A 13272-nucleotide genomic window follows, 5' to 3' on the forward strand; every position below is an offset into this window, starting at 1 on the left:
GATCAAGGTTGATCGGTTCACCGCTCCCTTTTATTGTCATGAATGCAGCTTGTAAGTGAGCGCAAAGTAGATGCGGTTCTGCACAACACGGCACACTAGCAAGAACATGTCGTTGGTTACATAAGCTGGAAGCTTATTTGGTAATTGACAAAATTGGCCGTCTCGGTTAATGTTTTGTCTCTCGTTTACCTCACAGCACTCGAAGCACATACAGTATCTCCTCAGACATCTTCTCTCTGCTCATTTGGCCCACTTACAGTACGCTCTCGTCCTGTTTAGCTTTTCCTAAATATGTTCACACACGCACATGCGCGCGCACACACACACACACACACACACACGCAAAACTGCACGACGATGTTGTGTTACCCACCAGCCTGCAGTGGATTAATTCCCCCGACCGCCTTTAAACTTTAATAGCCTCCCTTCGGTGGGCTGGCGTTTAGCTTTATTTTAGCTCAACTTTAACTATTCATAAGTGTGTTGTGTAACAGAGCGGAGCCGGTTCGGGCGGGAGCCACGCGGACTCGACCCCCAGTGGGTGTTGGCGAGCACAAGATACGTCCACCTTCAGTTTTAATTGCATGCATTCTTCACCCTGGAAAAACATGAAGCGATGCCAAGCATGCCGTTGAGCAGGAATAATTGAATTTGCGCTAGTTCAGTGGAACGTATCATTTACATACAAATACGTTGCATAAAATGGTCAGCAGATCATGCGTGACTTCAGCAAATCTCGTGAGACTTCAGTTCTTTTTCTTTGGTTATTTTTGTGTTTCCGGGGATGGCATAGAGGAGAAGTGTGACGGTAATCATAGAACAGGAAGTGGAGCATATTGCAACATAGGAATTTACACCCACACGACTCATACAATATGTGTTCAATATGAGCAAGTCATTAATTATCATTTGCTTATACAAATTGATTTTACAAAGCAGATAATAAGGTACTAAGTAGCGTGTCACCAAAGCATAATGGCCAGTGAATTGCATGAAATTACCAGATATGAAAACGCTGAAAACCCCAAAATATATATATTTCACAACCATCAATTTTGAGTATTAAGTCCCCCCCAAAAAAAAAATCACGTTAGGTTCACCGAAGACTCTTAAATTGTCAATTAGGTGTGAATGTGAGTGGGAATGTTTGTCGATACCAGTGGTTCTCAAAGTGTAGCAAAAGTATATCACGAGTGGTCCGCGGGCTCCCTATCGAGGTGCTCAAAAGAATCACTGAATTAAATATCTCAACTGTCTATCACTTTACAGTGACCTAAACTTTTGTTTGATCCACGACACTAAATTTGTTAATTTACACAGTTGTATTTAACTTTGACGTTCAGTACATGGTTCTCGTCAGCCCTCAACCTTGTGTCAACCAATCATCTCCCTCCAGCCACTCGTGTCTTGCCCAGGTGTTCTTCCTTGTCTCGTCAGTTTGTTTGTATTTTGTTCCCTGATTTCTTTCGGTCTCGGTCGGATTGTTGCTGCTGTGTTTATTGTTTCTGGTAAATACAGTGTGAACCCCCGCATATTTGTTTTTTTACGACTTTGGTTCATTTTCTATATAGATTTTTCTTTGATCCTTGTTTCCCCTTTTGGTGTTTTTGGTAATAAACCATTTTTTGAGATTCATCCTGCCTCGCCTTCCTGTCGCAAACCATAACACGGCCATGTCCCGGAACGGATTGTGTATAGACATTAGTGGTTCCGCTGTCATCAAAAACATGTTGGCGCTAATAAACAGTAAGTGCAAAGTGCTGGAAAAAGAAAAACAAGTTGATACTCTACTTTTTTGCCTTTTTCTTCTCTCTTTAAAGTCGATGGTTACTTTTGCAGATGCCTTCAGTCTGCCGCGGCGGGCGACAAAAGCGTGTACTGTGTAGTTGACTATATTTAAAATAGCTCATCGTATACAAGCACATGATGCGATTAGATAAGGTCTGATGGAGAGCTTGTGCGCCTCACTCTTGGGTCAGGGTCTCACACTCGCGCACACACATACACGCATAAGAAAGAACGTGTGTCTCGTGGGGCGTTAAAGAGCCAGCGGCCCCCGGAACATCCTGCTCTTCGGTGGATTTTGATTCACGGCTTTGATTTGTAACTTCTAAAAATAGCTCGCCGAGAGGGAGGCAGAGAGACAGAAGGAAGGACACTTGGGTGCTTTGCTCTCCAGAGAGTTACTTTGAGCGTTTGATCTTTTAATAACCGTCACTCTCATTGTGTTTACAAGACGATTAAGCATCCCCGCTCACCTCAGCTTCATCTGTTCTTCTTTTATTCATTTCCTCTGCTCCGTCCTTCACTGAATCCCCCCCCAATCGCATCCCATCCCACCCTCCAACCTCCCTTTGGCTTTACCGCTCTCTCTCTCGCTCTCTCTCTCTCTCTCTCACTGTCGCTTGTGCACACATTGGTACGATCCCCATGCCTGAGCCAGCGACAACCCGACAAGAAGCACAGAAGCACATCAGAGAAGGGAAGCACACAACAGAAACGTTGGATTAGCTGCACATCAGTGTGTACGTGTATGTCTGTGTGTCTTCTTTGCATGCCAGCCAGCTGTGCATCCAGATGCCTGTATCTAAGGTAATGCCTTACCTCCTGTGTCAATGTTACAATGACAGTGGTATTCTGTGGAAGTACATGCTTATTGGACTATGTGTGTCTAAGCTGTAACTGGAACTGTCTTGAAAATGTGTCCAGCGTGGCACACTGCACCGTTGCTGTCTTTTTTTTTTTTTTAATTTTTTTTTTACATTTTTTTAAATTTTCATAGAGGATTTTTGAGAATTGTGCAATCATTTAGTGCAGGAAATGTGTCTTTTATTACTTGACAGGTTCCCTGATAAATAACTGTCAGCGAAAATCACAAGTGCAGAGTCACTGGAGAACGTGTTATTGGGAGTTTATTCGTATTTTGTACGAAAAAATGTAAATATTGGAAAACTGGATTTCACTTTATGATTTTTTTTTTGCAGGATTTCCTTTAAAGCGATGTTCGACTTCTGTCATATTTGTTCAAACTGTCCTCATGACCTGACAGTAGTACATGAGTAAAACGATCTGTGAAGAAAAAAAATCAACCCTCTCTGGCCCTATCCTGTGCCTCTAATTTGATTTGCAAGAAACAACTGTGCCTGAGGGAGAAAAAAAAAAAACAATCAGAGACAGAACTGACTGACAAGGTGTCGGTCAGTTCCCGTGCACTCGTGGACACACTCGTGACTGACCCATTGCCTGGCGATTCAGGAGCTTGCTGAACTGAGCTTTGCTCACAGATAATTTTACTCATGTGCTACTGTCAGTTTGAACAAAATATGACAAAACGTTTTTTATTTATTTTATTTTTTGGAAAATTGCAAATTTTTGCTTTAATTTCTGACTGAATAAATTGTGACTCTTAATAATGACAAAATGTAGGCATATGCAGGGAACGTGGCCATTGGTAGTGTAGTGGTCCACGTAGCTGACTCTGTAATCGCTTTTGTAAGATAGCATGACAACGAAGAAACCTATGTTTCGATTTAGATCTCGGTAAATGTGTGAATCCATGATTTATTTCCCCCCGTTTCTTGCCACACGCTGTCGGTAATATAGTTATTCATCAAGTTGACTTTCTAATATCCATTGTAAAGGAGCACGGTATGGCAGAAACTCTGATATACATATAGGTGTGGATCTTGATAAATGTGTGAATCCAGGATTTATTCATCCAAGTTTCTTGCTATAGACTATAAGTAGTGTAATGGTCTACATACAGTAGCTAACTCTTTAATATCCTTTGCAAAGCAGTGGGTCATAGAAGAAACTATTTATATATCCTCTTGGACTTATTTTTCACTTTTGTTGATATGGGCCTTTGGTAGTTTCAAAATAGCTAACTTTCTTATATCTTATGTAAAGTGGTTGCCTTGGGAGAAACTATTACTTTTCGCATGTGGATCTTGGATTTTCTTGTTGTGGATATAGCCCATTTGTAGTGTAGTGGCTCACACAGCTCACTCTCACGACTCTTTCGTAAGGGAGCGGGGCATTGGAGAAACGTAATAATTTTTGTGTTTTTTTTGTTATTGTAGCGCTTCAGTTGGTATCAATGAAATAATGTTTTGCCGCTGATCCAAATGCATTGTTGGGCGTCTGCAATGTTGTTTTCGGAAATGTTGGATTGCATCACTGCAGAGGGTTGTTAGTGGAAAGTAGTCAGTTTTGGTGTAATATACTATAGCTTTTCTTGTTGCCTACTACAATATTTTCTGCCCTGATTCTCTCGAGGCTGCGTTGCATGAATATAAACATGACAAAGATTGCAGTGTTATATCTTCTTGAAAGTACCATCTGGGCTGACAGCTTGTCAGCTGCTTGTCACCTAGGGCAGGGGTGTCAAACTCAAATTCACGGTGGGCCAAAATTAAAAATTGGGACGTCGCGGGCCAAACTCAATATTCAATGAAAAATCACTGCGATGTGCATGTTTCCCTTCTCTCCAGAAATGTAGCGTTAAAGTTTATCATATGACAACAAACTAAAATTTTGCTTACACACTGAATCTGGAATAAACAAACTTTAATGTTATAAACACGAGAAAATTAATTTGCGATAAAAGACATTAGTGGTATTTGTTTTTTATTTTGTATTTATATAGATAACACGAATTCTTCTGTCTCTCCATCTTCTATTTATCTATCTCCAACTACCTTTCTTTTTTATGCAAATCTTTTTTCAAAGGCCAACATCAAAACAACCCAAAAGAAATAAGAATGTCCTTCAATAAAAATCCAAACTTCAAACTATTAACAGTCCCTGTCTAAAAAAAAAAAAAAACATTAATTTAATGATGTTATATTCTTTGCTACAGCCACGTTGCTCCTCACACGACAAACAGGTCTGTCTTTTATCTTCGTGAACAGAAAATCCCACCTGTCTTGGAAGTGAACCGTTTTCCATCTTTCGTTTGGCCATTTTTTGGGAAGGGGAAGTGTAAATTTGCTCGAAGAGACTGGTAGCATAGTTGCTAACGACTGCAACAGAAAGGGAAGGGGTGCTCGCCGGCCTAGACTGATGGGCCAACACTATGGAGGAGGAGTGGCAGAAAGTTGGGTTTTGGTACCATTCACAACTGAATGCATAAAATTAGCATACCAAACTATACTGAAGTGACATGGTGCAGCATTTGAAAGTGCTGCGATGCCCTTCACTCATGCTTTGTTTACACTAGACCAGAATAGGCCATTCATGTCAAGAATATGCTGGCAACCTATGACTCAGTGCAACTATAGTGTGTGATAAAGATGTCTATATATAGTCGCTCAATATACTGTACAGTATATGCGCCGTGGCCCAGACGCCAGCCAGAGGAATAATGAGACGTCTACTGCACTAGGCTGTATTTTCACGTACTGTTATGCAACACAACAGCAATTTAGCCATAGTCTCATTATCGTCATACTCATCTGTTTTAGGTTTTTAGTCATAGTCATATGGTAATATTATCATTGAATAATATTTTTCTGAATATTTTTTTTCTCATAAAATGATGAATATTCACAAGGAATTGCTTTACTTTTCTCAGACTATATTTGACAAATGTTTCAGCTTTATTCTTTTTCTAGACTAGATTCAGGAAACGATTATTGATATTATGACTTTCCTTTCATAAAATTTATTTGTAGACTTTATCCTTGTCGTAGTTCAACTTGATTGTAGTCTGAAAGATCTGCGCCGAATTTACGCCAGTCACGAAAATAGAACTTCTAGTCTCAGATGATAAGGACTTTTTTCTCAAAGATTCCTTTTTCAAAAAAATATACAGCTTTATTCTCATTAGAGTATAACTTTATTTTTTATACAGAACTTATATAACTTAATACAGAATCCTCTTTATTGCCAAGTATGTCAGAAACACACAAGGAATTTGTCTTCTGTAGTTGGAGCCGCTCTAGTATGACAATAGACAGCCATTTTGACAGTAAATACTTTGAGACATAAAAACATAAAACATAACGTTTGTCCTTTTTTGTGGCACCACCAAACCAGACTGTGATGGATGAACACAGGACTGATTCGATGATTGCTGTGTAGAACTGCCTCAACAGCTCCTGTAGCAGGCCGTGCTTCCTCAGAAGCCGCAGGAAGTAAATCCCCTGCTGGGCCTTTTTAAGGATGGAGTTTATCTGGGTCTCCCACTTCAGGTCCTGAGAGACTGTAATTCCCAGGAACTTGAAGGTCTCGACAGTTGACACTTGGCAGTTGGACAACTTGAGGGGCAGCTGTGGTGAAAGATCCCTCCTGAAGTCCACCATCATCTCTACAGTCTTGAGCGTGTTCAGCTCCAGGTCGTATCGGCTGCACCAAAGCTCCAGCCGCTCCACTTCCTGCAGTATTCTGACTTTTCTCAAAAAGATACAACTTCATTCTCTTCAGATAACTTTAAGCCCCAAAATACATTTAACTTTTTTCCCCCCATATTTTTGTAAAACTAAAAATTTTTCGTCTATTTTTATCGAAAAGATCCAACTGTGTTTTTCTTTTCAGTGTGGTCCTAATACTGCTTTGTAATGTATTCATGCTAAATATTGAGCTGCGTTTCCCCTAGGTAAAACTTTTTCAATACACTTGGCTGCAGAAAGCTTGCTTGCATGTACATACAGTGTTAAGCAAATGTATTATACTATATCACTGAGGCTGAGCGTTGGCGCCACTGTGGGTGTGTCTACAGCCGACTTCATTCGACCGGCAATCGCGGCTCCTCTAATTCCTTTTAAATGCGGTGCAATGACTCTCACATGGAGACATCTGTGTACGGAAGAGATCCATGCGCGACTGGAGCGTTGTCGCTGCTCTGGCCGGTGTGGCAACAGACAATGTGAGTGGGTACCCTTATTAAAAATGGTCATAACCGCTGGCGATTTAAATATGTCCGCGGACCTCATTTACAGTATTTATTCCCACCCAAGATCATTCGTGTGCCCCCCCCCCCCCAGACGCATATGCAGGGACACACCCTCGTTGCGCCTGAATGCCCAGTTTGGTGGAGACTGCTCTGCAAAAGCAAACCTTGTGTTTGTATGAAAATCAGGATACACCAGGATTTACCCTCCACCGCAGATGCGCCGTCTGAAAATAGAGCCATTAGACTTTATTACTATAACCTTCTTGTGAACAAATTTAATTTAATTCTCGTAAATTATGACTTTTTTCTTGAATGTGGACTCTTTCTATTTCAACGAGCTCTTGACATTTTTTAGAGTAATGCAGGGATTTGAAACTGAATTCACCTTTTCACACACAAAGAAAATACAACTCCAATTCTAATGAAGTTGTGACGTTGTGTTAAACATAAATACAAACAGAATACAATGATTTGCAACTCATGTTCAACCTATATTTAATTGAAGACATTACAAAGACAAGATATTTAATGTTCAAACTGATAAACTTTATTGTTTTTAGAAAATAATCATTTACTTAAAATGTTATGGCTGCAACACGTTCCAAAAAAGTTGGGACAGGATCATGTTTACCACTGTGTTACATCACCTTTTCTTTTAAAAACATTCAATAAACGTTTGGGAACTGAGGACACTAATTGTTGAACCTTTGTTGGTGGAATTCTTTCCCATTCTTGCTCGATGTACAGCTTCAGCTGTTCAACAGTCCGGGGTCTCCGTTGTCGTGTTTTACAATTCATAATGCGCCACATATTTTCAATGGGAGACAGGTCTGGATGGCAGGCAGGCCAGTCTAGTACCCGCACTCTTTTACTACGAAGCCACGCTGTTGTAACACGTGCAGAATGTCGTTTGGCATTGTCTTGCTGAAATAAGCAGGGGCGTCAATGGAAAAGACGTTGCTTGGATGGCAGCTGTATGTACCTTTCAGCATTAATGGTGCCTTCATAGATGTGTAAGTTACCCATGCCATTGGCAATAACACAGCCCCATACCATCACAGATGCTGGCTTTTGAACTTTGCATCCATAACAATCCAGATGGTTCTTTTCCTCTTTGGCCCGGAGGACACGACGTCCACAATTTCCAAAAACAATTTGAAATATGGACTCGTCGGACCACAGAACACTTTTCCACCTTACGTCAGTCCATCTTAGATGATCTCGGGCCCAGAGAAACCGGCGGCGTTTCTGGGTGTTGTTGATAAATCGATTTTGCTTCGCATAGTAGTGTTTCAAGTTGAATTTATGGATGTAGCGCCAAACTGTATTTACTGACATTGGTTTTCTGAAATGTTCTGAGCCCATGTGGTGATATCCTTTACACATTGATGTCGGTTTTTGATGCAGTGCCGCCTGAGGGATCGAAGGTCACGGGGATTCAATGTTGGTTTTCGGCCTTGCCGCTTACATGCAGTAATTTCTCCAGATTCTCTGAAACGTTTTATGATATTATGGACCGTAGATGATGAAATCCCGAAATTCCTTGCAATTGTACATTGAGGAACATTGTCCTTAAACAGTTTGACTATTTTCTCACACCCTTGTTCACAAAGAGGTGAACCTCACCCCATCTTTGCTTGTGAATGACTGAGCAATTCAGGGAAGCTCTTTTTCTACCCAATCATGGCACCCACCTGTTCCCAATTATTCTGTTCACCTGTGGGTTGTTCCAAACAGTTGTTTGATGAGCATTCCTCAACTTTCTCAGTCTTTTTTGACACCTGTCCCAGCTTTTTTGGAACGTGTTGCAGCCGTAAAATTCAAAGTTAATGATTATTTGCTAAAAACAATAAAGTTTATCAGTTTGCTCATTAAATATATTGTCTTTGTAGTGTATTCAATTAAATATAGGTTGAACATGATTTCCAAATCATTGTATTCTGTTTTTATTTTTGTTTAACACAACATCCCAACTTCATTTGCATTGGGGTTGTAAATAAAGATACAGTATTTTAGCATGAAAGAGATTATTTGAGTTATAGAGCTTCTACATACTGGTGTCGTGACTATGACATCAACATAACAAATTATGGTGGTAATTACCAGTGCTGTTAATGTAAGTCTTATAAATGGTGGTGAAAGATAAAGAAGCCTCCAATGGATGGAACAATACTGTATGTGCTTGGCGATACGACCGCTGAGTTCATTATGGACCAGTTGGCATCATAACATAAAAAACGTACACGCTTTGTCCTCTAGGTGTTTAACTGCCTCTTCTTGTTACAAAGACTCATGATTCCACCTTCTTCCCCTCGCAGGCATTTGCTCTCCCCTCCCTCTAATTCCTTGCCCCCCCCCCCCCCATCCTCTTCTCTCCATCCTTCTCTTTTGTATTTTCTCTCTTGTCGGCTGAGCCCACACTGACACAATCGCACACAGCTACAGCCGAGCTTCCCCCGACGCTCACTTTTACTGAAAAGGAAGTAGGCCACTTGAATGGGGACGTGCGGAGGGCTTTTCATTGCCTTTTAGCGGACTGTAAACTTGGGATGACTTCCACTCGCCAGGTAGGAAGAGTGTCCTATGAATAAATTACTTTTTTTGGGGGTCCGAGGAAAAGAAAAAGTGTTGTTTTGTCCCTGCCGGGCAGGGAGTGGTTTGCTCATATGACCGGACAGATGTGCAGGAAAGATAGGGGGGGAAAAGCAATAAAGGCTTATTTCTCCGTAGGAGTCTTTTACGACAGGAGTGTGTGGTGGTGGGTGTTATGTGCTTGTCCTCTGGTCTTCTTCGTCTGTACTATTTTTTTTTTTCACATAACATAAATGTTTCTTCATTTTGGGATAAACAAGATTTGTTCTCCCCCATAGCTTTTTACATCCTGGCTCAGGACTGCAAGTGACACTGGATTAGCCCACTCAGCACTGCCTGGGAGAATGAAGATGTTAAGGAGATAGCCATTAAAAACACTCAAAGCATTTTACAGGGTGATAGAGACATGACAAGAGAGAGAGAAAGCAAATAGAGAGTGGAGAGGGAAGAACGAGAGGAAGCACACTTGGGTGTAATTGCCTTTCTGGTATCCTCACCAGGGGAATTATGAAGATTATTCTCTTACTTGAGAAGGCACGGCCAGCACGCAAGGAATATGTTTGCTGTTTGTTGTGTGGATAGACAACTAACGGACTGGACGGCAAATTGCAAAGATGAGCTTTACATGAGATGTTTGCGTCTGAGATGCGTCCTCCCCTTCAGCCCCTTCATCTTCTGCCTTGTCCTTGATCAATAGGAATCACACTGTCAGTTGTACACACATGCATACACACGAACACACGCAGCGTGATTTATTAGTTGTGCCTCGCTCGCTTGAACAAATGAGCTGTTTGTTACGTGCTAACCTTCGAACAACAAAGTGCCTCACAGCCTCCTGTTGTTCCCTTTGTCACACACAAAAGAAAAGATGTTTCTTCTCTGTTTGGCCCATTTTACAAGTCAAGGGATGCCTTTTTTTTCAAAGGCAAAATGCCTGCAAGTGCCAGCCCCCGGCGTGGTGGATTTGATTTTGTTGCAAATTTCTAACCCAGCGCCAAGAGACGGGTAGATAGAGTGGCTATAAAAAGTTTAGAGACTGAGATAAAGCATTTCAAATGCTTTATCTCACCACCGCCACCTAGTGGTTATATAAAAGTGTGTAGCGTACACTTTTATTCCAATATGACACGGGTAGTATGACTGCATATATGTACAGTTGTACAGTTATAAGTTTACATACCCTGGCAGAATTTGTACAACGTGTACAACTTTTTCATAAACACTAGATGGCAGCATACGTTTATAAAATGTTGATTTCCCCCCCCCCCCCCTTTGCCCCTACACCTATGTATAATGCGCACTATTGATTTGTTACCATTTTTCGGGGGGGGGGAATGCACATTATACACGAGAAATTACGGTATGTTGCTCTTTGAATAAAAAATATATAGCCCCTATTTTTTCAGCAACACATTAAATTCCCTGGTATAGACTGACCTGCAGTCCTTGCGGCTTTCTACTTTATTCCTGTAAAATCCCATATACTCCCATGCATTCTCGTTAATTCCCATGGAGAGTTTCAAGACCTGAATGTAGAATGTGGTTACGCCCTAAGAACCAAACCTACTAGAATATACTGTATATAACGCATTATAACGGTAGTGAAAAAGCAAGAACAAGATGCTTGAGATGACCAGTCTGTGTTTGATGTCACACTGGAAATCAATGCAATGGAGTCAAAAGCCTACTTCACTGAAAGCATACAGACAAAAACGCACAGACAAACAGTATATACTGTACATGGAGCTCTTTCTTTCTAAAAAGGCCTTTTCCTGGCACACTCAGTGGTCACATTGTCCTCAGCTGCTTGGCATCAATCACGCAGCAAAGCCATGTTACGTCAATGACATTCTCACAGTGAACCTTCACTGTCTAACAATAATGCCTTTGCACCTTTAGACCACTTCCCACCAACACTCCATTTTTCCCCAAGAAACTTTTACTATGATGGAAAAAATCTATGAATAACGTGTAATGTTTATGAAATATGTCTGCTATGAAGCATGAAGTCAGTCTTCAATAATGCTAGCGCTTCCTTGTTTTCATTGATCCATCGACCCCTTCACCACTTGTTCTCTAGCACCCTCTTTCCGTTGCCTGTCGTAGCCTCTCCTCTAAGCACGATCCAAATGGACGCCCGTGATGGATAAATTATTGTTTCATCGCTCTTCCGTCCGTGAAAATCGAGGGGCGGAAGAGGCCGACGCATCGCTGTGCATATAAAAAGACCATTCCGAGATGGATCCTCTATACGGATCATCTATACAGCCCCTTATCGCTTTTACATACAGCGGTAATGGCTCTCAAATCACCAGAGTGCAGATTGTTGTTGACATGCACTGACCTATCCACGTCAACGCACCTGATTTTATATTTTATAAGATTTTATAAGAACGTGCTGCATGGTATTATATACGTGGTGTGTGATGACGGGAATGTGCTAATTAATTTTTAAATGACTGGTTTAAATGACTGGTCTTAATATGATGATTTATTTCCACTGTACATGTATAGTAACAGCATAGAGATTGGGGATGTTGGGGTATCACTGATACCCTATTCTAATTTCATTGAATCCTCACAGATTCGCGGTTCGGCATTCTTAAATTCACATATTCCTGCGTTATACCTCCATAAAAGGTAGTGTTTTCCACCATCTTGTGACATCTAAAGCCAATTCTAAACCTCTTGGGGCATTTACAAGTGGATTTTCGCTATCCACGGCAGGGCTCGGTCCTTATCCCCCACGAATAGCACGGGAACACTGTATTCTTGTGCCACACTCACCTCTGGGGTCTGTCAGTGGTCACTTTTCCAAGTATACTTCCAATCCACTGTATGCAGAACGTCACTTGACCAAACCCAGAAAACTGGATAGCCGACTTTCTGTGCATGCTATGCTATTGAGCATGACTATAGTTTGATTACATAATTGTTTGAAGCCAAACGTGCTAAAATATTGTCTTATTTATGGCTGACAAAAGTTAAATACATGTATATCATTTATTTATACAAATTTGATATGATATATGCAAACACCTACGAAGCCAAAACATTGAACATCGTCATCTTTGGTGACCTCTTGTGTTAAACCAAAGACATTATCGACATTTAAATTGTCATTTAAATCCGGTCTCCTTCACCATTCACCCGACCTGAGAGGAAGTTTTTCGACCCGTTTTGTAGGTTGCACATATACCGGATTGGGCACACTGCAGTTTGCCATAGAACTCTTGAGAAGTAGCACCCTCGATCAGATGTCCTACACAGGGTCTTCATCCCAATTATTCGGGTGTCTCACCCATCCTTGTGCCTTGTCTGTTGCCACTTGATCTAAGGGTACTTCCAACTGGGTACGTCACATCAAGTATGTCTCAATCTGAGAGATCCCACTTCTAACACTATCCCACTTCTTGTCACAAAACACTGAGGAATAAAACCTCAGTCAGCATCAATTGGATTTAATCTCATGACCAATAGGGTGCCCCCTCGCTGGGGTCACCAATCCGGACGGTCCCGTCTCACACTCACACTCGAACACTGATGCTTTCAAAGTTAGTCATCCTACATTTGACAAAATTTTTCACAGAACACTTGAAGTACCATCCACAACCTGGTTTAGAACCAAGGTATTTTGAGTTGAATAAGCTTTACATACTGTCGGCGCTCTGTTCGAATTATCCACGCGCCTCACCCATCTCTAGGGTCTGTCTGGGGTTCACTGTTCTGTGGGTAATTGATTTAAGGACGACAACAGAGGGTCTCACGGTTAGAGATCCTGCTTC

The 13272-nt window shown here is 41.3% G+C and overlaps 1 protein-coding gene across 10 annotated transcripts in view; it reads left to right on the forward strand.

The window, feature by feature from the left end:
- Positions 1–13272, forward strand: part of rgs3a (regulator of G protein signaling 3a) — a 138303-nt gene that overhangs the window by 68581 nt on the left and 56450 nt on the right. Inside the window, exon 1 of one of the 10 annotated variants that reach the window (XM_061699188.1) lies at positions 2429–2592. The exons of 7 other annotated variants lie outside the window; for them this stretch is intronic. In XM_061699188.1, coding sequence (XP_061555172.1) covers positions 2578–2592 — 15 coding nt within the window. In that variant the 5' untranslated portion in view covers positions 2429–2577. Of the gene's footprint in view, positions 1–2428; positions 2593–9319; positions 9463–13272 lie in introns of those variants that run through there. 2 more of the 10 variants (XM_061699190.1, XM_061699187.1) reach the window with 2 other exon arrangements.

This window comes from Phycodurus eques, chromosome 15 (genome assembly GCF_024500275.1).
Source record: "Phycodurus eques isolate BA_2022a chromosome 15, UOR_Pequ_1.1, whole genome shotgun sequence".
NCBI lineage: Eukaryota > Metazoa > Chordata > Actinopteri > Syngnathiformes > Syngnathidae > Phycodurus > Phycodurus eques.